Below are 26,854 nucleotides of genomic sequence, written 5' to 3'. Positions count from 1 at the left end.
TATATCCTCAAATATTTAGATTAAAATGACATCACATTTGAGATATGCTTTAAACAAAAAAGGGGGAGAGAAGAAACAAATATAACAAATATTTATGGTTATTAAAGCTGGATTACAGGTATATGGAGGTTCATGACATATTTTCTCTATTTCAGCAACCACTTAAAACTTTTTGTAATAATAGAATAAATCACTCTTTCAGAAAACATTCAATACATATAATTGATAAAGTTTATTATCAAGAACTTATCAGGTTTTTAAAAAGATTGTTTTGGCATAAGACTACTGAAAGATGACAATCCATGATAGGAGATATACAAACAAGGATAATTAAAATATTAAATACCATCTAAATTAAAAGGCCATAATTCAAATTGTTAATTATAATCCTTGTGTCTTGTTAGAAGCAGTTGTACAAGTTACCCTTCATGAAATTCACCCTACCAACTGAAGAAGACAACACAGCCTCACTGAAAACTCAATTATATGATTTACAGTAATCAATGCTGGTGAGTTTTTTGTGTTTAAGCATGCGCTACCACAGAAAGCATAAAATCCTAATTTCTGGGACTTTTTCTTTCTTTAAAACATATTTCAAGTTTTCTTTCTTTAAAACATATCTTTTAAAGTGTGAGCTATAAATATGCTGTCTCCTTAAAAGAAAAAGGCTTCTAGAAGTATGAGACAGCTATCCGATACTGCCAGGAGTGGTTATATAACTAACCCAAGGAAAACTGGCAGTACTCCGCTAACTATCTGAATGTAGCAGCCTCCTCCTTTGTAGTTGAGTTCTCAGCTGTCATTATACTACCAGCCGAACATGTACTCCATTGCTCTGGATACAAGACTTTCATCTTTTTTTGGCGTTTGTCTGTCAGAAATGACCTAGTGAAAAAACACATAATTGTTAGATTATGGGTTCTTCAGTGTCATAGTCAATTCTAGAGTTAATGGTTGATTTAAAAGAGCCAAACATTAAAATGCATTTGTAGAAAGAAATTGTATATTTAAAGATTAAAATATGCCTTTAGTTAGAAAGAACATCCTTATGTAGTTAAAAAGGGCAACATCTCATTCCTTTGGCAAGACAAATTACATCTACTCCTTAAATTAGGAAACTGAGAAAATAACACAAAAGCTACAAGAGATGAGGGCTTTAAAATATTGGTTAAAAAGAAACGAAAGGAGAAAAACACAGTTCTAGAATGACCTCCAAATTTCAGGGTAAGTCAAAAGACTAAACTGTTACTACCTGCACGACTATAGCACAACTCTTACAGTTACTGTTTCAGAACCCATGTCCATAGCTGAGCAAGTTCAGAACTCCTGCCTAATTAATTAGGGGACAATAGCTGAATGATAGTCATTAATACTTTCACCATTCTTCAATGAATATAATAAACTTTTCCTTTAAGCTTTTTTGAAATGAGAGGTTCTAAAATGAGAACTGGTCAATGTTTTCTTTTGATAACCAAAGGCTACTTCCACCTGAGGTTCTTCATGATACCATCAGATTTAGTTGTCAACTTAGTAGGCTTTTTAATATTCCCTCATGCCAGAGACATTCCCAAGAGAAACGTTTTATATATGCAAATACCTTAAAAAACTAAAATACCTTAAAAAACTAAAATAAACTCTCAAATGTTTTTAAAAATAGCAAAGAAATTTTTTAAAAATTCAAGATAAGTTTCCAGTTGACCAAAATTCTAATTTTTAAAATAGGAAATTTAAGAATATAAAGTTTATAGGTTTCACCAAGGCTATCACTTCAGTAGGAAATATTTAATGGCATACCAATACAAATTAATCCAACGAAAAAAATTGAACATGCCATGCACTTCAGCTTGAAAGTGCATCCTTTATATCCAATTCTTAAAATACCTGATAGTCACTAGTAGAAGCTTTGTATGCTGTAGCAAGAGGTCTCATGGTAGAAATCCTAGGAGTACTTCCAGGTTGGGTTGGTGTACCTAAGGTTTTGATTGGTGGTGTAAAGGCTAGAGATGAAGATGATAAAGCACACCTGTCACTGTTTTCCATAACACTCTAGAGAAATAAAGATATAACAACTTCTGTTTATAAACATAATACATATTAACTAATATTACATCCTACTTACAAAGAAAACTTGATTAAAAGACTTCATTTAATCTAATTAAATTTTAAAATAATTTTAGACTTGATAAAATATATGCTTCTTAGCTAGCATATGCAATCTAATATTCAGCCAAAAATGTAACTTCAATGATCTCAAACATCCTCAAGCCAATTACAGATTCACAAAAGTAAGAATCTCCTAACAAACACTATGGAAAATCAGCCAGAAAGAAAAAGAATTCTTGGAGAAATCTGGGGAGAGGAAAAATCAAAGTCCAGTACTATATAGTATCCAGTAACCCCAAATTCTCATCTAGCCTCTGCAAATATCTGGTACAGCACATTATAATAATTATACAACTAAACAGCCATCCTAGATTATGAGAACAGAAGCCATGTCTGCTTTGTGCACTAATGTGCATATGCAAGCACCAACTACAGTCCCTGATAGGTAGGAGTTCACATTTATTTACTAAAAAGAACGATCGTGATTTTAAAGCCACAAAGAAAAGTTTAAATTGTGCTCAGCATTGTTTTATAAGCATATAAATATATAATTTTTAAATATCAAAATAGAAATAATAAAAAGCTCCAGCCATTTAAGTGAACCCTCATGTGAAATAATTCATTATGAAATAGCATCATTCCTTTCAAGTACTTAAAAAAATCTGATGTTGTTTTGCACAAGAAAGAGAATGGGTTAGAAGTTAAGAGACCTAAAATCTATGCTTCACTTTTAACAACTCCGGACAAGTTACTTAAGGCCTCTTGTGCTCTTATCCTTGTATGTAAAATGAAAAGGATACATGATTTCTAAATTTTAAAGTCTGCGACTAAACATCTTTTGCTTTCCACAAAAAGAGTACATAACATCATCACATTTTACAAACGAAGAAAAAGAGGCATAGTGAAGCAAAGTGACATAACCACCAATGTCAAAATTTAGACTTGTGCTCTTCATATAGATTAAGCTATTTTCCTTACGTCAGCAATAACTTACTTTATCTATACATGGTTTTACACCAATCATGATGGACTCTCCAAAAATCCTCCCATCTTTGCTTAAGGCTTTCCGGGCCTGCAGTTTAGATTGATAACGAATATGCATCCAATTTCCTGTGTTAGACATCTGCAAAGAATAAAGTTGTATCTTACAATATAAAATATATAAAATCTAAACTTGATGAATTACATTAGAAAATAAAAATATATGAAGATAAATCTGCTTCCACTTTTTATTTGATGCCCTATAAAAAGCTAGATACTAGGATTCAACAAAAATCTCACTAAACAATTTCAATAATCTCTATCTCTCAATTCTCTAATATAAAGAATATGTAACAAATATTCTCTGAAAATAAAGTAATTCTCAAAAGATCATTGTTTCCAGTAAAAAGGTCTTATCAACACTTGTTATAAAATCTTTTAAAACTATATTAACCTGATTTTTGTGTAGAAGTTAAATGAGTCAATCTCTAATAACAGAAAAAATGCTTTGTTATTTATAACTTGTGCAAAGTAAGATAATTTTCTTTAAAGCTCTCTATAAACTATAAAGCCTTAAGAACTCTATGAGTCTGGAACTTCTCGCTTTTTCTTTATACGCAATAAAACAAGTTCAAATTGGAAAACGGTAGAATAAAATTATGCACAATCTTTTTTGACTGTAAACTAATTACAAAAAGGGGTGAGGGGAAGCCTGAGACTCTCATTCTCTCTTATTTTCTCTCTTTATCCCTTTTTGACAAATATTATGCAACTTCCAGACTCCAGTGGGCACATTATATGAAAATTTTTTTAAAAAAGGAAATACAGACAAAATTCAGCAACAAAGTTTCTCTCAATTCATTATCTCTCCTCAGGCTAAACCTGGAATTGAAAAGAATTCAGCCTTACCACATGTTTTAAGATATTCCCATATTGTGCAAATTGTAATAATATATAGGAAGCAGATGCTTGAGGAAACCTGAAAAAAAAGAGTTGCCCAGTCATCTTCGACAATAAATATGAATACAAATTACCGTACTTACAAGTGCTTCAAGATAAATTCCTCCCAATTATCTAGAAAACTAGGAGATCCTCGATCATCCTGTTTTCCCCTATACCAGCTAAATCTATCATTGTCTATCACCCAAAAGCAAATACATTAAAATTAGTTTTGAATCAGCCATTCTATTCCATCTCTAGATTCCACCCCTGAAATCCCACTCTCACTGCCATTATCACAGCCCTTAAAAAAGAACGATGAAGTTGCCGTTCTCTATATAATTATTTTGCAAGGGTGTGTGTGTGTGTGTGTGTGTGTGTGTGTGTGTGTGTGTCTCTGTATGTGTGTGATAGAAATATTTAGGTATACTACAGTTATTAAAAGGGAAAGAATTTTAAATTACATAGTTATATCATTATACATTAAGCATCATCTGAAAATTCATAAATTTAGCCCTAAAAAAAAATTAAAGTCAGTACAATGTCAATGGTATAGAAACACTTAAAAGGATGGTTACCAGTATTTTAATAGCCGGGCTGGCCCGGTGGCTCAGGTGGTTGGAGCGCCGGGCTCCTAACGCCGAGGTCGCCGGCAGCCAGCATGTGCAGCCGGCAGCCATCATGAGTGGCCAGCAGCCAGAGGGAGCTGCCGTGAGCTGCCGTGAGCTGCTGTGAGCTGGCGACCAACTGCCTCAGCCACGGAGAGCGCAAGGCTCATGATACGAGCATGGGCCAGGGAGCTGTGTCCTACACAATTAGACTGAGAAACAACGGCTTGAACCGGAGGGTGGGGCAGGAGGCAAAAGAAAGGGGAAAAAATACATATATAGTTTTTAATAGCCATATATTCTGTATGGGAAAATTCTAAGTAACTTACTTTCTTCTTTATAAAGTTCTACATGGTTTGAATATTTTACAAGTCATTAATATTTATATAGTCCAATCAATAAATCCATTTTCAATTTGAAAATCTACAGAGTTCCCTTAACCAGTAACTTCAGTCTAGAGCTTAGATTACAATGCTTTAAAAAAAAAAAAAAATCTAAGTCACAAAAATGAGAAACTCTGCAAATTAAAATCTATGCGAGTAAAATACTCACTGCATTCAAGACTGGAATTTTATTTTATGTTATATAAGCTTGAATATAAAATTTTTAACCCCAAAGAAAAACAACAAAAGAGGCAGGGTGCCTAACAAAGCAGAGCTAAAGAAAATATAAATGAAGGGGAGAAATAATGGTTACAAGTAAAGGACGTACTCAAGAAATAAAACATAATTCCAAGACTCAGGACCACTTTGAATGGAAACATTCCAATATCCTCTAAAAGAATCACCCTAAAACAATGAATGGTTTCTCATAACGATGCTGAGTCAGCAGGAAGTTAAATTATCAATGAAAAAACATATGTAATGTATTTTAGATATACTTTCCCATAAATTATTGAAATATTGTATTCCTGAGAAGAAAATGTCTCAGTTCTTGCAATGAAATTCATACAGAGGGTTACAAAAACATAAAACCAACAGAAAATAAATAGGTGGGAATGTGTATGTCTTAAAAATGAAGAAAAGGACTAACAGAAGTACTTCAAGTAATTTAGCCAATTCCTAAGGAATCTTAAAAGTGACACCATTACTACTGAGCCTAAAAAACAGACGGAAACGGACATCCAAAAATATACAGCCATTCATGAGAGGAAACAAAACATTTACTACACACACACACACACACACACACACACACACACACACACACACACACACACACACAAAGTAGCCAGACCAATTGCCATGGATAAAGGGCTGAGTGTGGGCTTTCTGCAAAACGAGAGAAAGTAATGATCCTACTTTTTAAACACAATCAGTAACAAACACATAGAATCTGTCTGGAAGATTACACAAAAAAATAGGTGGCAATTATTGCTTTAAAGGGGGAAAAAATTGTAGCTGGGGGAAAAAGCAGGAAGGAAAACTTTCCACTATATATTCTTTTGAATTTTTAACTTTTAAATACATTGACTATATAAAGTCCATTAACATTTACTGTGTATTGTTCTTCCTTCAAGGAGCTCGTTCTTCTATTTTTATTCTTATATTTATGATACTTTTTTACTCCCAAACTAAATATAGTTAGGTCCAGTATCAGTATGACACATAACACTTTCAGAAACAAATCTTACATAGTACAATACAAATAAGAGCTTGAAAACTAAGAACACCTGAATTTTTGCTGAAGCTTTGCTAATAACCAGATGTAAACCTCTAAATAAATCTGTCTCTACCTGTTTCCTCATCTGTAAAGATGCAGTACCTCTAAGATGCTTTAAAGTACTTTTTAGATCTAAAAATCTATTCAAAATACATCTAGGCCTGTCATACACAATTTCTATTAATAATTAATATTCTGTGACTACAAAAAAAATACAGAATATATTAGTGACATAGTACACATACACAAATGAAATTCAATTGGTTAGTCCCAAACTGGTTAAGTCTACTATAAGCAGAGGAACAGTCACTAACTAGAAAGAGAAAAAGGCACTTCCTAAGTCTAAAGGGGCAACTGTTTCAATATCCAGCAAATATTCTGAAGAGAAAAAAATCTGAGAAAAGGCAGACAGACAGATGATGAAAAAACTACAAACAAATATTTAACACTAGTTAGTAATATGCATGTTGAAGTGTCAGAGTGATCTGTACTGATGTCTGCAATTTACTCTGAATTATACCAACAACAAAAAAGATGAATGGTTGGGTGGTGAACGCACAATGGGATTTATAGATGATGTAATACAGAATTGTACACCTGAAATCTATGTAATTTCACTAACAATTGTCACCCGAATAAATTTAAAAAAAAAAGATGAATGGAAGATGCAATAAATGTAGCAAATATTACGTGTGGAACCTAGGTGATAGGTATATGGCTGTTTGCTGTGCAATTCTTTTAATTTTGTATATGTTTGATAATATTCATTATAAAATGCTGAGGAGGTTTATTTTCTTTTAATGGTAAATGATCCAGAAACCTTACCCGAACACAGTTACCCATGTATCATCGAGGTGATCTTCAGAAGTCAGAGAATCTCCTTGAGTATAAAAAGGATCCAACTGGGCAGGAGATAACGTTGTCTTTCGTGGTTGACCAATGTTTGCAGGACTAAACATACTTTGTCCTATATTAGTATATTTAGTAAGTTAGTTACCAATATAAACATCTTGGTTAATTTTTAATTGAAACTTTTAGTTTTAAATGAAAAAGTATTAAAAGTTGGCAATTGCATAAATAGCTTAAAATACACAACTGTAATCAAATGATAATTTTATACTACCATACAATTTGAGAAGTCATTCATAATTGAGCATAACTAATGATTTTGCAAATGTTTTATTAATTTCCAGTTAAGCCTACACCAGAAGGATCTCCAGTCCACCTCAAAGACTTCTGTTGGATTCATCTTCCAAACCTACCACTTTCATCATGGCACCTCTGCCTTAAAAATATTCAGTAACTGCTCATTACCCACAGAACAAAATCCAAATGCCCTGGCTCCCACAATATAGTTCTACCCTTCTTTTTCTAGTCGGCCACTAAACAGACTCTACCCTAATCCCTAAGATGTGAATGCAGTTTTATTTTTTCCAGGTCATTTCTATCTTAAGTGTCTGATTCTGTCCTTTCTTTTCTTAACCTTCAATACCCTTCAATAATGAGTATTTCTTTATGTCCAACCTGTCAAGCTAAACTCTTTACATATTCAATTAGCTCAGAGGCACCGTCTTATCGAGACCACACACTTCTGAGCAGCAGAGAAATTTTTCTTTGGTCTTTGTAGTAGTAGCAATGATTTACTCATAAAGAAACATTTTTTCAGCACTTAAATATTCACGTCATTCTAGGTATCTAAGATACCTAGTGAACAAGTTAGACTAAAAAAAAAAAAAACCTATCTCTAATGGGGCTTAAATTCTAGCAAAAGACAAATAATACCTAGCATGTAAGGAAACCGAAAACCCTACAGAAAAAACAATGAAGCAGAGAAAAAACAATGAAGCAGAGAAGGGAGATAAGGAATATATATATATATATATATATATATATATATATATATATATATACATATATATATATATATATATATATGAAAGGGTTTAATAAAAACAATTTCACTGAAGTGCCACTAAAACAAAAACCTGAAGGAGATGGGAAGTAAGCCATGACAATATCTGAAGATGTGAATATAAGGTGGAGAAAAAAGCAAGTATAAAGGCCCTGAGAAAGGACATGCCTGGTGTTTGATGAACAGCTGGAAGGCCAGTATTTGTCCACTGAGGAGGGAGTTTTGAGGTCAGGACAAGTATATGAGCACAGAGGTACCAAGATGTCAGGCCATGAAAAAACTTTGCAAGCCATTGGTAAAGACTGGCTTTTACCTGAAATGAGTGGGAAAGCCAATGGTAACTTGTGAGCAAGGACGAGGTAACAGCACTGAAATTTTGAAATGATAATGAACGGTAGCATTTTACTGAGTACTTATAACACCATTCTTTACAGGTATAATTTTATTTAATTCTAACAACCTTATATGGTAGATCCTATTAGTAGCTCCATTTAGCAAATTAGGAAACAGGGTGAGGTTAAATAACACCCAGAGAGGAAGTGGAAATTGCTTAGTCAGTAATCTAGTTAACACCTGTAATCACTACAGCAGTTGTGCATGTCTGGCCTATAGATCTGGGCTCCCCAAGAACCTCTCATGGGCTAAGCCAAGTCAAAATTATTTTCTTAATTGTTTAAGGTTTCATTTGCCTTTTTCACTCTCACTCACTCATGAGGGTACACTGGACTTTTCCAGAGGCTATTTGATGTGATTCAATCAATCAGGTTGAATACAGAAGCAGATAACGAGAATTCAGTTGTATTTTAAGACAGACAGTAAGATTTGAAAACCATAAAACAATGTCACTCTTCTCATGAAAATCTTTTCTTGTAGAAAAGTTAGTTTTTACTTTAAAAAGGGTTACCTTTTAAAGGTTAAGTTTACATGAAACTATTTTTAAATGAATTAATATATACTTTAAAATGTCCTCAATTTTAATTTCTAATGCAGTAAGTATCAATAGCTGTACTCCCAAAGCTCTCAGGTCTGCAATTTTTAAGAACAGCTGTTCTATAGGACCTTGCACATGATTCACACTCCATATTTACTAATTTTCTGAAGGCTTCTGCTCAACATCTTCTAACCATAATACCTGCTGTCTTGTCATTTTTTTCTTAATTCCCAACTGAGTTGAAAATCACCCTAAGTCGTTCCAAAGTGTTGATAGTCAAATGGATTTGTTCAAGTATACTGTTAAGAAATAAAAAAAGCTATGCTACAGGGTGGGGACGAAGGTACTGTGGTAAAAGTTTTATGAAAGGCCATATATTATATTGTCCTGATGGGAGACTTACAATGCACATAAAAAACTCTCAAAGGTTTTCCAATAAAGAAACATTTGTAACTACATTCAACTCAAAGTTTCCTATAGTCTTCTTAACCACTTTTCATCCTCCATAAAACACATATTTTGGTAAATAATGATCTGGTGTCAAGCACCTCCTATATGCCTTATAAATAAATGCATGGGTAACACAAGAATTTACAGAGACCAAGGTTATTGGAAATGAATAATAAAGCTATTATTCAAATCCAAAGCTGAGATGCAAAAAGGGTTACAACTGAGTTTTAATTTTCTGTTAATAAATATAGAATGATTTCCTCAGAACAAAAGAAAAAGTTGTTCTCTTAACAAACACATGACTCACAGTAATACATTATTAACCTATAACAAAAAATGGACTGGAGAGTCAAGTTACTCTCAAGAGAAAATACTAACACTCGAAAGGTCAAAGAAAACTAAAAACAAAAAACTAAACCACCCTCAATAACTTATTTTCAGAGATTATTACTTTTTTCTAGATTCTCATCTTCTAACTGCTACTGAATTACCGAAAAATAATGCAAATGTCTTTAATATATAAGGGAGGGGAAGGCAGCACAACATCTTGCTTTTTGGAAGGCAACATGTAATTGTGTTAGGAGTCCAGACTGGGTTGGATTGGATGGCAAATAGCAACGCTAGCCCTGGGCCAATTATTCACCTTGGTAAAGAGAATCATGTAGTGAGAAGGGTGATATGCTTTGCAGTCAGTTCACATTGCAGTTCTACCACAGTCATAACTAAAGCAAGTTATTGAGCCTCACTTCCCAACTATTACAACAAAAATATCAACATTAATGACGACTGTCAGCATATATTGAGTACTTATACAGTAGTCCCCCTTATCCTCAGGGGATACATTCCAAGAGCCGCACAGTGGATGCCTAAAATCATGGCTAGCACTGAGCCCCGGACATACTACAGCCATGTACGAAACGATGTTTCAGCCAACAAGATTGCACATATGAAAATGATCCCAGAAGATGATAATGGAGCTCCAAAATTCCTATTGCCTAGTGATGTCACAGTTGTCGTACATCGTAGCGCATTAGAACTTAAGTGACTGTGGTGGTGCTGGTGTGCAATGGTTATCAAGTTTACAGCAGGGAAGAGTAATGTCCTGGGCCTTCATGTTCACTCCCCACTCACTGACTGACTCACCCAGACACGTCCCCAGGCTACAAGCTCCATTCATGGTAAGTGCCCTACACAAGTGTACCATTTTTTGTATCTTTTATAACATATTTTTACTGTATCTTTTCTATGTTTAGTTATGTTTAGATAGACAAACACCACTATGTTACAAGTGCCTACAGTATTTAGTACAGTAACATGCTGTACTGGGTTGTACTCTTGGAGCAAGAGGCTATATCACATACCCTCGGTGTGTAGTGGGGTATACCATCGAGGTTTCTATTCTACAATCTTTGCACAACTAAATCACCTAACATATTTCTCAGAATGTATCCCTGTTGCTAAGCAACACATGACTATATATACAGAGGATGCCAAAAACATTTTAAGAAAGGAAAACTGTATTAAAATTGTAATACTCAATATACACTGATAACAAAACACGAATACAAGTCACGTTTGTCTTCTGCAATTACAAGAGGTGCTCAGTGGTTATCATTGAGGTTCAGACACTTCTGATTACGGCAAACTACTGCTTGAGCAACACTGACCAAAGTGTCCACTTGTATACATTTTTTTGGCACCCCTAGTATCTGTTCCTATAGATACATACTTTGATAAAGCTCAATTTATAAATTAGGCACAGTAAGAGATCAACAACAACTAATAATGGTAGAACAATTATAACAATGTATTGTAATAAAAGTTATATGAATGTCATCTCTCTCAAAGTATCTTTTTGTACTGTACTCATCCTTCCATTTAAAAAGTATTTTATGGCTTCTGTTTGGTGTACTTGAATTGCCACCATCACTAGTCTTGCTCTTATGAGCCATTATTAAGTAAAATAAGAGTTATTTGAACACGAGTACTGTGGTACCATGACAGTCAGTCTGATAACCCAGAAGGCTACTAAGTGACTAACAAGTGGGTAGCATATACAGCATGGATACACTGGACAAAGGGATGATTCACATCCCGAAAGCAATGCAATGGAATGGCTGAGATTTCATCATACTACTCAAAACAACATGCAATTTAAAGCAAATGAATTAGTTTTAGAATTTTCCATTTAGTATTTTTGGACCCTGTATATTTGGACTGTAGGTAATCGAAACTGCAGAAAGCAAAACAGAGAATAAGGAGCGACTACAGTATTCATATTTAATCCTAAATGCAATTCTATGAGAAATAACCGCCATATCCATTTTACATATGAGGAAAACAAAGCACAAATGTATATAAAAATACCTATCCAACATAGTTGAAGATTAACTGAGAGAGCATGTTTAAAAGGTTCAATAAATGTTACTTTCCTTTTTACAAAGCCAGCATTACCCTGATACAAAAGCCACATAAGAAAACTACAAGAAGAGGAAGCTACAGACCAACATTCCTGATAAATACAGATGCAAAAAGTCTCTCAACAATACATTAAAATGATCACATATGATGACCAAGCAGCATTTATCCTTGGAATGCAAGAATGGTTCAACATACTCAAATCAATAAATGTGACACCACATTTACAGACTGGAAGATAAAAATCTCATGATCATCTCGACAGACAAAGAAAAAGCATTTGACAAAATATAACATCCTTTCATGACAAAAGTGCTCAACAAATTAGGTACAGATATACCTCAATATAATAAAAGCCATATACAACAAGCCCACATATAACATCATACTCAATGGAGAAAGGGTTGAAAGCTTTTCCTCTAAGATCAGAAGAAAGAAAATGGTGTCCACTTAACACTCCTATTGCTCCTAGCCAAACCAATCATACAAGAAAAGGAAATAAAAGGCATCCAAATTGGAAAGAAGTGTACTTATCTTTGTTTGCACATGACATGATCTTACATAGAGAAAATCCTAATATACTAACAATGAAGTATCTTAAAAAAAAATAAAGAAAAAAGTCCTATTTACGATACCATCAAAAATAATAAAATGGGTGACCAGTTAGCTCAGTTAGAGCGTGGTGCTGATAACACTAAGGTTGCCGGTTCGATCCCCACATGGGCCACTGTGAGCCATGCCCTCCTTAAAACAAACAAACAAAAAATACCCAATAAAACAAATTTAACCAAGGAGGTGAAAGATTTGTGCACTGAAACCACAAGACTCGGATGAAAGAAACTGAAATCACAAGCAAATGGAAAGATACCATATGTTCGTGGATCAGAAGAATTAATACTATAATGTCCATACTTCTTAAAGCCATCTACAAGACCATTAAGATGAAAAAACCACCTCTGGAATGGAAGAAAATAGTTGCCAACCATACATGATAGGGGTTAATATCCAAAATATGTAAGGAATTCATACAATCATAAAGAAAACAAACAATCCGGTTAAAAAAAAATGGACAGAGGAACTGAATAGCCATTTTTTCCAGAAAAGATATACAAATGGCCAACAGGTACAAAAAAAGGTGCTCAACATCACTAATCATCAGGAAAATGCAAATTATAACCACAATGATATATCACCACACACCTTTTAGAATGGTTATCATCAGAAAGACAGTGTTGGTGAGGATTTGGAGAAAAAAGAATCCTTGTGCACTGCTGGTGGGAATAGCAATTTGTACAGCCGCTACAGAAAACAATATGGCGGTTGCTCAAAAAATTAAAAATAGAACTACCACCATGATCCAGCAATCCCAGTTCTGGGTATATATCCAAAGAAAATGAAAACAGGATCTCAAGAGATATCAGCATTCCCATGTTCATTACAGCATCATTCATTATAACCAAGATACGAAAACAATCTAAGTGTCCATCAATAAATGAATGTATAAAGATGATGTGGTAGCTATCTACAATGGATATTATTCAGCCTTGAGAACGAAGGCAATCTTGTCATTTGCAACAATTATGGATGGACCTTGAGGCAGGATGCTCATGACATTAAGTGAATAGTCAGAGAAAGACAATTACTGTAATATCTCACTTATATGTGAAATATAAAAAAAGCCAAACTCATAGAAACAGAGTCGTGGTTACTAGGGACTGGGGATATGAGGAGATGGTGGTAAAAGTGTACAAACTTCAGGGGCCAACCTGTTGGCTCAGGCAGTTAGAGCTCCATGCTCCTAACTCTGAAGGCTGCTGGTTCGATTCCCACATGGCCCAGTGGGGTCTCAACCACAAGACTGCCAGTTCGATTCCTCAAGTCCCACAAAGGATGGTGGGCAGCGCCCCCTGCAACTAAGATTGAACATGGCACCTTGTACTGAGCTGCCCCTGAGCTCCCAGATGGCTCAGTTGGTTGGAGTGCATCCTCTCAACCACAAGGTTGCCGGTTCAACTCCCGCAAGGGATGGTGGGCTCCGCCCCCTTCAACTAGCAACAGCAACCAGATCTGGAGCTGAGCTGCGCCCTCCACAACTAAGACTGAAGGACAACAACTTGAAGCTGAACGGCACCCTCCACAACTAAGATTGAAAGGACAACAACTTGACTTGGAAAAAAGTCCTGGAAGTACACACTGCTCCCCAATAAAGGCCTGTTCCCCTTCCCCAATAAAATCTTTTAAAAAAAAAAGTGTACAAACTTCCATTCATAAGATGAGTAAGTTCTGGGGATCTAAAGCACAGCATGGTATTATCATTAATAACACTGTACTATATTATATATAATAGAGTAGATCTTAAATGTTCTTACCACAAAAAAGAAATGGTAATTAGGTGTTAGTGAACACTGTGATCAGTTTGTAATATATGAATTCGTCAAGTCAACAAATTGTGTACCTTAAACTTACAATGTTTTATGTCAATTTTATCTGAATAAACCTGTAATAAATAAACGTTAGTTTCCCTTAGTTATATCCATACATTAACTTGTAACACAAAACTTACCTGTAATTCCAAGAATCAAATGCAGCAGTTGACAAGAACTCAAAAAAGTTAACTATGTTAACAATGTATAACTTCAATATAAATGGTGCACTTGGTACAATTATTCTTTTGCATTAACATCACAAATATATTCAGAGTCAAGTCTAAAGGACTTCTAGGAATGATGAACACCTCTTATCTCCAAACAGTACCAAACCAAAACTACACCTTCAACAGAATCAAAAGTTAAAAGACGCAATTAAGTAAAAACTACAATGCAACAATGTGATTCTGACTAAAGAGAAAAAATATATATGGTCACCTAAGGATTTCAAAATTCTTAACTCTTTAAGCATGCCATACAACTTGAATCCCTTTAATTTGGACTCAAATTTAGAAACCACAATTAATCTAATTTAACCTATTTATGTAGCCTTTCCTTCAGAAAAAATGTTTCAGATCACCTCAGATCTATTAGACTTTAATTAAAGAGTCTATTTAATTCAAAATACTATGCTTGAAATACCAAGTAGAAATACCAACTAGAAAACAAGATGCTCAAGAATGACTGCTTATTTCAATCAAGTTAACAAGTTAAAAAACAATTTAGCAGCCAGAAAGATTGAGAAACGAATATTCAAATATTTTTTAAAAAGCGATCAAATGATGACATGCAAATCATTGGCTCATTCCCTCCCTTCTGGGAGGGAATCTCTAACCCCTAGGAATCACATAAAGGAAATAGAATCCCAGTATACTACATAGCTCAGTCCTATAGATTTATCTGACTTTTAAAACTGAGTTCATGTTTGATGAAAAAGAGAATACAAAGTAAATCAGTGAAATGAACATCAAACTGCATCCATGCTGTAACACGTTTAACAATTCTTTTTCCTCATCCTCATTGATGCATTTAAATAATTGGTACAACACATTTCTAAAATGTGGGTGATTTAAAATGAAACACTCCATTTTGACAAGTGTCCGATTGTCAACTAACTTATCATCAACTATCTTGTTAGGAAATAAGCAGATACACACAAAAGATATTCAAATAAATTTAGTTCTTACTACAAAGATATGCCTTTAATACACAAACAACAGTAAAAGGCATTTTAGTATAAAATCTGAAGTCAATTCAAATTTTTTTATGTTCTGTATTAACATTAAGAAGGTAAAACTTAGTTATGTTACATCATGCAATAACCTTCAAGCGAGAAATTAAATGAAGGCTCAAAATGAGACAACCATTATGACCTTTAAAAATAAAACAAATCAAAATTAAGTTTCAAACGAATAAGCAATCTAATTTTTGCCCTGTCAACTACTCTGAAAAACATAATTACTTATACATAATCTAAAACTATTTACATAAATTTAGCATAATTGCCCCCCACCTTGTTAATGTTTAATTGCTCCACTGATTCTACTTCCCTTTCAATCAGACTTCTGGTACCCACATGCTATACTTTATAAGATGAAAATAAAATGTACCTATCAAAACCACATCAAATTGGACTCTAATGTGTCTCCCTTGGTAAATCACAATTCAAACTCTTCACAAGATCAGATCACAGTGGAGGGCAAAAGACCTTATTTTTTAACTCTTTATGAAAACAGCCTCAATTAAGGAACAGATTCAATTATTTCAAAATAGACCACTCGCCTAAATGAAAACAAAAGAGATAAAAAGAGTGGTAAATTTTAAACAGATACATGGCATATGAAACTTGGGAAAAAGAGTTTCCCAGTAGTGTGGTTACCTTCTTACCACTAAACGAAGTAGCACAATGTATAACAAAGAATTTGGCCTCAGCCCAAAGAAAAGTCAGGCCTTTGTCAGGTTCCTGGGAGGGAATCTCTAACCCCTAGGAATTTCCCTAGCAATAGGAGTATTTTTGTTATTCAAGGCGGGCCCTCAAGTACACTAGATAGTTTGCTAACAAACTAACAATTTATGACTCATGGTGGGGACAAGTCTCACCATAAAGAGCAACCATATGATAAAAAGAATGCAACTTGGAGCCACGTGGTATCAGCCTACCTCTGGGCAAAGGAAGCAACCAGAGAGTGAGTTTAGCCACTTGATCAACGATTCAATCATATTTACATAATGAAACCCCAATAGAAACTCTGGACATAGAGGCTCCAGTGAGCTTCCCTCGTTGGCAGTACTCTGTGTAGTGCCATGTATCAGTGTCATGAGGGTGATGTATCACGGGAGCTTTGTGTTTCAAACCCTTCCAGATTTTGCCCTATGCATGTTTCTTTGGCTCTTATTTGACCCTTTTGCAGTAATAAAACTGTAACTATATGTATAGCACTTTCAGGGGGTTCTGAGTATTTCCAGTAAATTACCAAACTTTAGGGTGGGTTTGGGAACCCTGAATTTATAGCCTGTAGGCCATAAGTGAGAGCAGTTCTGGGTACCCCTAAACTTGCAGCTGGCATCTGAAGTGAGTGTAATCTTGTGGGGACTGTTTCCTTAGACTTTTCAGTTTAACAATCTGATTGTACCCAAAAATCATATTGAACAATGGACACAACAACATCCAATAAAACATAGTTAACACTTATTTCATCTCTAATACCTTCAAACACCCAATGACAGTCATTCTAGAAAGTTTCAGGTTTTGGAGACCACAGCAACTATGAAAGGTGTAAAAGAGGCTGCTGGATGAAATCAAGAAAGACTAGTTTAAAGTGGGTGTAATAAAGGATGAAATGGCAGGCCCCTCCACATCTTAGGCAGCCAGATGACTGTCACTCAGCCATTCCACCCCCCAGAGACCAAGGACTTAGTCTTCTCTTGTTGCGCAAAAAATGACTAGGACCGAGACTCAAGTGGCACGCAGAGATCAGGGAGAACACAGCTTTATTACGCCGGAGGGCTCAGCGGGATTGTTCCCAAAGACTGAGCACTTACTGGGGTCCAGCGCTTTGTTTTAAAGGGTTAGGCCTCCAGGTTTGGGGGGGGAATCTGGCCGGGGTGCCAGGGAGGTCCGTCCCAAGTAGCTGTGATCCCTCAACATTGTTTGAGAGGGAGGCCTCTAACCATAGTGTCCCCGGGAGACAGGGATGGAGCCCTTAGCGGGGGGGGGGGGGCTTGCCGGCCCCATTGGAGACAGCTCCGATTAGTATCGGAGGAGGGGGATGGAGCTCCTAGCCGGGGGCCTGCAGGAGACAGCTTCAACAAGGGGGTATGGAGCTCTTAGCGGGGGGGCCTGCAGGAAAAAACCATCCCAACACTCTGAGGAAAAGGAATCCAAATGGCTCAGTAGTCAATGAGTCCAATCACAGTGGAGAACAACTGTAAGGAGAGTGATTAAGCGAAAATCTGCGTATTGAAAAGGAGACTTCTCCCATTCTATATGAAGAATACCAGCTTAGACGTTAAGGCTGAATATTAACAAATTCTTCGGGTTGGACGGATGGCTCAGTTGGTTAGAGTGTGAGCTCTGAACAACAGGGTGGCCGGTTCAATTCCCACATGAGATGGAGGGCTGCATCCCCTGCAATAAAGATTAAAAATGGCAACTAGACTTGGAGCTGAGCTGCGCCCCCCACAACTAGATTGAAGGACAATGACTTCGAGCTGGTGGTGGGCCCTGGAGAAACACACTGTTCTCCAATATTCCCCAATAAAAAAAAAAAAAAAAAAAATTCTTCTTTGGGAATAATTGAAAGAAAAAAGACCTACATATGCTAAAATCAGATTTTTCCCTACAAAAATCTAGCTAACTGCCCAATTCCCTTACAGTGAAGCCCGGTAAGAGACAAATAGCTTCTCGCCACCAATTTTCCCCTTCCTGTCACTACTGATGCACACACATGCACAGATTCCAAGTAGCTTTGTAGTGCCTCATTCAGTAAATATCCCTCCACCAAGAAAGACAGAAGACGTAGAAAGAAAAAGAAGAAAACAGACAATATGAGCAGGAATAAAAAATAAAAAACAAACATTAATCTCACTGGTAAGATATTATACCCATGAAACAAGAACAGGATGCTACATTTTTAAGTATATTCAGAGAACATCAACAACAAAAAAGATTCCTGGAAATTAAAATGACAGAATAGAAAAATTACTATGAGATGGAAGCTGAGATTGAGGATAACTCTCAGAAAGTAGAATATACATATAAAAGAACGTAGGGAAGAAAAAACAGAAAAGTCTACAGTGCTCACTCACCATCAGAAGGAATTCCTGAAAGAGGGAACAAACAACAAAAAAAAGAGCAAGAGCAATTACCAAATAAATACATACAGGGAAACTTCCCAGAACTAAAAGTGTCTTGATTTAAAGGATCCATCAATTAATTCCCCAGCAAAACAAATTAAAAAGTCCCATACCAAGGCACGCTTATGGAATTGAGAATACTAACCATAGAGGCATCTTAAATTTTTCAAAACCAGGCCACATACAAAGACTCAGGAATCATCACCGCAAGTAACTTCCACCGAACTCTAGAAGCTAGGAGACAAGGGAATGATGCCTCCAAAATTCTGATGTAAAATACTATCCGGCCAAGCTAGTAATCCAGTCAAAAGACAGAAAAAAAGCATTTCAGACATGAGGACTTACATTTCACTTCCCTGAAGTGAAGCCTTCTTAGAAAGCTACTCAAATATATTTCTTCACCAGAATGAGGAAATAAGAAGAAAACATGTTATCTTGGAAAAATACATCAACTCTAGAAACTTGCTAAGGCAAGTCCTAGGATGATAGCTGTAATAGGAAACAACCAGAGAGACTAAAAGATATTCTCAGTTTAAAATAAACAAACAAAAATTGTTTTGAAATTATGTTTGAGCATTTAAAAAAAGATAGATGTGTATCATACCAACAGAACATTTGCTTAAAATAAAAGAAACAAGTGACACATAGAAAATTTGACAAATGGGAAAAAAGGAACAGTTTTTAACTAAAGAAAAATTAAAATTTTACAGAAAGGATACATTATAATATACTACTTGGTTCAGCACTGACAGTGCTTATATAGTCATAATAATATAAACACTGACAAAGGAATAAAGTTTGATATAATTATATTCAGATAATGTGGGGGAGATAATATCTTCAATTACCTTAAATAGAGCAATACTAGAAACTGAAAATCAAGAATTAGCAATATAATCATATATGGCCAAGCAATGGCCCTCCAAAATAACTACATCTTAATCCCTGGAATCTCATCCCCAGATCCTTAATCCCTGGAACCTTACCTTATATGTCAAAAGGGACTTTGCATATGTGATTAGGATCTTCAGATGGGAAGATTATTCTAGTGGGCCCCCCCATATATACATTAGTGTCCTCACAAGAGAGGGAGGGAGATTTTGCTACAGACAGGTGATCAGATGATGAAAACAGAGATGAGAGTGATACACTTTAAAGATGAAAGAAGTGGCCACAAGCCGAAGAATACAGGTAGCTGCTAGAAGCTGGGGGTGGGAGTGCGGGAGAAGAATTCTCTCAGAGCCTCCAGAATAAACCCACCCTACCAACACTATCTTTGACTTTAGCCCAATAAAATTGATTTTGGGCTTCTGACTCCTAGAACTGTAAAAGACTATGCTGAGTTGTTTTAAGCCACTAAATTTGTGATAATTTGTTATAGTAACAATGAAAAAATGGATACAGCATCTCATTTAGGAAGTAAAGTCCAAAAGGAATAGCTCTAAGATCTGACCTGGTTAGTTCTGGAGGAATAAAGCTAAAGACTGCTGCATTTCATTGTATTTAAGTACATACTATTTGATTTTTTTAAACTATCTTTATTATTTTGACTAAAACGTAAAATATTACTCCCACTAAAACTACAGACCACTCAATGGTACTATGCCTAACCTGGCATGAAACTAAATAAATGTTGGCGACTAATTTTTAAAAGTCTATGTGGTAAGCAGAAAATGGTCCCCCAAAGATGTCCATGTCCTAATCCTCAGAAGCTGTGAATAAATTACATTACATGGGAAACAGGAATTAAGGATGAAGACAGAAGATTGTTAATCATCTAATCTTAAATTAAGATTATCCTATAAAGGATAATCTTAATAACCCAGTAAATCTGACATAATCACAAGGGACCCTAAATGAGGAAAAGAGTGATATAAAGACTCAATTGGCCATTGCAAGCTTTGAAGATGATAGGAAGCCATGAGCCGAGAATCCTGAGCAGCTACTATCATGTTTCCCCGAAAATAAGACCTAGCCGGACAATCAGCTCTAATGCATCTTTTGGGGCAAAAATTAATATAAGACTGGATCTCATTTTACTGTAAGACCGGGTCTTTATAATATAAAATATAAATATAAATAAATATAATAAAATACTGGGTCTAACATTAATTTTTGCTCCAAAAGACGCATTAGAGCTGATTGTGTGGCTAGGTCTTATTTTCGGGAAACACAGTAGAAGCTAGAACAGAAAAAAAAAGATTCTCCCCTAAAAGAATGCAACCCTATCAATGCCTTGATTTTAGTCCATAAAGACCCACTTCAGACTTCAGACCTCCAGAATTTTAAGATAATAAATGAGTTGTTTTAAGCCACTAATCTGTAATAACTTGTTTCGGCAGCAATAAGAAACTAATGTAATCTAGAATAAGGTTGTGTTTACTCTAATTATTATTAAAGATAAACTATGCTGTACCAAGTTGGACACAAGTACTCCAATCTTCTTGCTTGGCATTGGAATGTCATTGCCTCAAAACACTATATACATATATACATTTCTTCTTTCTACTGTAACAAATTACCACAAACCGAGTGGTTTAAAACAACAGAAATTTATTCTCTCTCAGTTCTGGAGGCCAGCAGTCCAATCAAGTTTTCAGCAGATCCAAAAACCTGCAGAAGGCACTATGGGAGAATCCACTGCTTGCCTCTTCTAGCTTCCGGTGATTGCTGGCATGTTTCAGTGTTCACTGGCTTGTGGCCACATCACTCCAATCTTTGCCACAGTCATCACTTCAACTTCTCCTCTGCATGTCTCTCCATTCTGTCCGATTTCTCTCTGCCTCTCTCTTCTAAGGACACTTAGACTTGGATTTAGGGACAGCCAGGTAATTACCAGGATTAACTTCCCCTCTCTCCTTAACTGTCTAAACTCTCCGTGAGAGCCCCTCCTCTCAGGATCTTTAATCTTATATTTTGGCCACCTACTAATATTCACAGGTTCCGGGTATTAGGATGCAGATGTATAATCTTGGGGCCACCATTCAATTTACTAACAGCTTAAATCCATCAATCTACTCAGTCAACCAACATTTACTGAGGTCTATTTACACCCACTTCTCTGATGGGTAAATAATGAAGATACAGAAGGAATCTATGTCGTGAAGGAATTCATAAACCAGTAATGGAGAAAGACAAGAGTTGAGCAGAGAGAGCTTTATAGGAGCACATACAGGGAACAGCTAACCCAGATCAGAAAAAAAAGGATCAGGGCACCGTCCCTCAGATAAATTAGCCCCTTTCCCTCCCTTCCAGGAACATAGTCAAAACTCTGAGCTACCAGCATCAACAAAAGCAGCCCAGAAGTGCTATGGTGTAATCATCACACTTAATCTGTTAACAACATGCTAACACGAGGATTTTAATTCAGTAGATGTAAGTGGTACGTATGCCTTTCGAGAAGAGAGCTGACAGACAAGTGAAAGAACTTCTCAAGAAAAAAATTAAATTTAAAAGAAGATGAAAAGCAGATGAATATTTAGTAGCAGAAGAAAATTGAGGGATGAGGATGTGGAAAGATAGGGCAAACACAGTCAGCATTCTCTACCTAGGCAATAATATACCAAGACTGCGTAGACTTTCAGAAATTCTTTAATCCAGATTCCCCTCTTTGTCATATGACTAAGGTTTTCTTGCACCAGAAATAAGACTCTAAAAGAGAACATCAGTTACAGAACTTAAAAAACAAAAAACAAACACACAAAAAAAACACCCTTCCTTATTGGACACAAAGACTTAAGCATAAAATACCATTTGTGTCATTAAATCCCACGACATCTCTTTATAAAGTTGCCAATCTCAGAAAGTTCAAATTTACTCATTATACAAGAAATTTTCATCTATTTAACATGAAATAACAGTTTAAAAAAATAGCTATAAGTGAAAAGTTTCCATTTTCCTCTTAATGTTTTCAAGGCAACTCCTTTTTCCCATTTCCTGCTTATTATTGGCCTTGAATGGTAGGTCCTCGTGCTCATCATATATTTTCAAAAATATTCTTTTTCATTTATACCCCATTAAGATTTACTATATACAAATTCATTAAATTCAGAGTAGAAGCAGCAGTGGCTCCCAGTGGCCAATTTACGATAGGTATATTTTTCTACCACAAATCTCATTTTCATATTTCGTTTCCAAAATTACAAGACCCTCACAGAAATTATATTATACAAAAATAAGTTAACAAAAGGATATTTAGCAGATTAATCCTGTGCTCTTTCACTTGACACCAATAAGAGCATTATAATGCATGCTTTTCAGACAACTAAGAGATCCTGTAACACATCAAATATATTACTTAACATTATGTGTTTTTGCATTTTCAATCCCTGGCATCACTTACTGACTCAATTAAACAACAAGTCACTATTATAACAAATAGTCATATAACAAAGCACTGTAAGCTACTTATTTGTCTGATCAGAATAGGACTGTTAAAACCTATTCCCTTAGGACATTCCACATCAAATATGAGACTGAGGTGACATCCTAGATATTTCACCATGATATATGTGGAAGACAGAAATCTAAAGATATCCCCCAAAATTTGATGGGTAATTCAAACTCTAACCTAGGTATTGCTGTGAAAGGACTCTGCAGATAGCATTAAGCTGATCAACTGAGCTTAAAATAAGGAATTACCCTGGATTATAGGTATTCCCACCTTTTCGCAGTTTCAGTTTGTGCTACAACTCTTTCCTTTTACAAAAGACTTATGTTAGTACCTGTGTTTGCTAACTGAAAGAAATCCAGAGCATTTCACTTTTGTAAAAAAAGGTGAACATTAAAAATAGCATTCAACATTTGTTTTTCAGCGAGCCCTTAGAGAGGCAGCATATACCCAAGGAGCAGCCAAGCTCCTTCCCTGAACTACATTCAGCATCTCAGCAACAGCTGCCATCGCTTTGAACTGTGTCTGTGAGACTATGTGCTTTATTTTGATTTATTCTGTACTCCGCTAGCAAGATGTATTCTGAGATACATAATCCTTCATTACTTTAGGCCATTTCAGATTTCAGGTTTCATAGAAATGCTCTACTGTCCGATAATGGGGGAAAACTGTAATCCACTGGGCCAAATGTAATAAAATGAGCCCTTAATAGCAGCAGATGGCAGAAAAGGCAAGTCAGAGAGATCCAACAAAGAAGGAGGCAAGAGATTCAAAGCATAAAAAAGGCTTTATCTGCCATTTGTTCTTTGAAGATAGAAGGGGAACTACAAGCCAACGAATGAGCGCAGCCTCAAAAAGCTTGGAACAACCTCCAAGCAGGTCAGCAAAGAAACAGGTACCTCAGTCCTACAACCACATGGAACTGAATTCGGCCAACAACCTGAATGAGTATGGAAGCATTTCATCTCCAGAGCTTCCAGAAAGGAACACAGCCCTGCTGACACCTGAGTTCTAAAGCAAAGAACCAAGCTGTGGCCAGACACCTGACCTATAGAAACTGTGCGATAATAAATTTGTGTTGTTTCAAGCCACTAAGTTTGTGATAATTTGTTATGGTAGTAATTTAAAAGTAATACAGATTTTGGTATCACAAGTGGGGCGCTGCTATAACAACTAAAACTCTGGAAGTGGCTTAGGAATTGGACAGGGGATGCAGGCGGAAAGAAATGTGAGGAGTGTAATAGAAAAAACCTACATAGCCTTGAAAAAACTGAAAGTAGAAATCTAGACTTTGAGGACACAGTCAGTGAGCATTCCTGACTGAAGAAATCTGGATCTGGAGAATAGCAAGATCTACCTTGTCAGTGGATACTGCTTTTGTTATTCATTCTGACAATCTCTGTCTTCTAACTGGAGTGCTCACTACGTTTTTGTTTTATATATTTGCTGACTTGATTCATTTTAAATCTACTCTCTTGCTGTTGTTTTTGTTCCATATTTTTGTTGTTGTTCCTCGTATCCTCCTTTCCCAACTTCCTTTATATCTAAGCCACCACCATCTCTCACCTGCATTAATGCAGTAGCCTCCTTTCTGTTCTCCTTGCTTCTAGCCTGGTCCTTACCCAAAAGTTTATTCTCATCACACCAAGTCTCATTCTATTTGTTTTCCACCATTTCTGGGTAAGAACCACTTGTTACAATGATTTACAAAACCCTGTAATATCAGCCTCCATTATTTCTCTGATTTCATTTCCCACTACTCTCCCCCTCACTCACTCATTTCACACTTGCCTTCTTACTGTTATTTGAACACCCTAGACACACTCCTGTCTCACTGGCTTCGTACTTGCATTTCCTCTGCCTGGAACACTTTTCCTACTTCCCTTACTTACGGTAGTTCCGGTTTTTGACCAAATGTTACTTTCTCCTCAACTATCTGTAGGAAGCAGAATAATGCCCCCCCTCCAATGGCCAAGTCCATATCCTTGGAACCTGGGAATATGTTACATTACATGGCAAAGGAGAATTAGGTTGCAGGTGGAATTAAGGCTGCTCATCAGTTGTCCATAAAATAGGGAGATTATCCTGGATTATCCAGAAGAACCTGATATATTCAGAAGGGTCCTGGCAAGAGAGGTGACATGACTACAGAAAAATCATCAGAGATACAAAGTTGCTGGCTTTGAAGATGAAGGGGACCACAAGCAAAGAAACATGGGCAGCCTCTAAGAGATGGAACATTAGGGAAAACAGATTCTCCCCGGAGCCTCCATAAATTAACACAGCTATATGAATGCTTTAATTTTAGCCCAGAAACCCATTTCAGACTTCTCACCTCCAGAACTGTAAAATAATACATTTGTAGTATTTAAGCCACTTTTAAGTTTGTGGTGATTTCTTTTATGGTAACAATAGAAAACTAATACACCACCCTATTTAAAACTATATAAGCCCTCACTTCCTACTCCCCCTTGCTGCTCAATTTTCCTCCATAAAATGTATTGCCTTCTAACAAACTTCATAATTTACTTAATTTACAAATGTAAATTCTGTAAATAAATGTAAGCTCCATAAAGCAAGGGCTATGTATTTTGTTCAGTTTCTCAGGGCCTGGTACATGGTTAAATGCTCAATTATTTGCTGAATGATCACTTGCTAGATTATGAATACATGAATATATAATAAGAGGTGTACTGATGATGATGCTGATGGTGACAAAAGAATACCATTAATCTTTAAAAAATCTAGATATAATCAGTGGCTGTTTATAGTTAATGACAGATTTATATCTATGAATACCTCTCAAAACACCTTTATTATTCAGTCTCCATATTCTTCCCAATTGCAACAGCTCTTTATTAGTTTTTAGTATCTCAGGAGACACTATTAAATATATAATATTTTTAATTCTTAATATTTTGAGTAGAATATCACATCTTATCTTTAAATTCAGAAAACAATCAATACACAAAGTATTTCCTTCCTGAAGGAAATTACTGACATTTGAGAAGGTCTCCAAGTTTGGGGGCGGGGGGAAATTGGCAATTATCAACAAAGGTCTTATATTATCTTCATTCGAAGAGTAGAGAACAGTCTTTGGTGTTAAAAAGGCTTTTGCTTACCTGTTCCGGGAGTCGTTGTTGTAACTCCAACAAGAGGACTCTGCATTATTGACATGTTTGGCTACATAAAAACAGAAGAAAGTGTTAAGGTAAAACTGCCAAGTTCTACCAATAACAAACACAATAGGTATTGAAAGCCTTCACTGAACAGACAACTGAATGTCTACCAGGTACTACAGATGCCTATAATCAGCTCACTATCAAAGAGTACTCCCTAATTTCTTTTTTAAGTTGAGCAGTATTAATCTAAAACATGCTAGACCCTTAGCATATTCTTTGTTTAAAATAAGTAAAGTTGCATTAGGTAAAAAGGCATTATTTTTAATAGAAAGTAACACTGCTATTTGGTTTTAGTTCCTAAGGTACAATATTTGAAATAACACAAACAATGGTGATTCTTCAAACCACCAAGCTCACACAGAAAAGTAGAAAGATGGCAAGATTTTATTTTAAACAGACATTTACAAACGATGAAATACTATAGATTTAAAACAATCTACACAGTAAAAGACAGAATATCTCTGCCTTTACTAGTAGAAAGTTACAAAGCAAGAAT

At 35.7% G+C, this 26,854-nt stretch overlaps 1 protein-coding gene across 2 annotated transcripts in view; it reads right to left on the bottom strand.

Moving 5' to 3' along the window:
• Nucleotides 1-210: 210 nt before the first annotated feature.
• Nucleotides 211-26,854, bottom strand: part of NUP35 (nucleoporin 35) — a 34,683-nt gene continuing 8,039 nt past the window's right edge. The window contains exons 4-9 of one of the 2 annotated variants that reach the window (XM_081051685.1): nucleotides 26,299-26,359; nucleotides 7,119-7,260; nucleotides 3,994-4,063; nucleotides 3,098-3,226; nucleotides 1,882-2,046; nucleotides 211-885 (exon numbers count right to left, since the gene is read on the bottom strand). In XM_081051685.1, the coding sequence (XP_080907811.1) occupies nucleotides 808-885; nucleotides 1,882-2,046; nucleotides 3,098-3,226; nucleotides 3,994-4,063; nucleotides 7,119-7,260; nucleotides 26,299-26,359 (645 nt within the window). In that variant the 3' untranslated portion in view covers nucleotides 211-807. The remainder of the gene's footprint in view (nucleotides 886-1,881; nucleotides 2,047-3,097; nucleotides 3,227-3,993; nucleotides 4,064-7,118; nucleotides 7,261-26,298; nucleotides 26,360-26,854) is intronic. The other variant, XM_081051684.1, reaches the window with a different exon arrangement.

Source organism: Rhinolophus hipposideros, assembly GCF_964194185.1.
Source record: "Rhinolophus hipposideros genome assembly, chromosome: 6".
Lineage (NCBI taxonomy): Eukaryota > Metazoa > Chordata > Mammalia > Chiroptera > Rhinolophidae > Rhinolophus > Rhinolophus hipposideros.
This window is presented reverse-complemented; position numbering and strand designations above follow the sequence as displayed.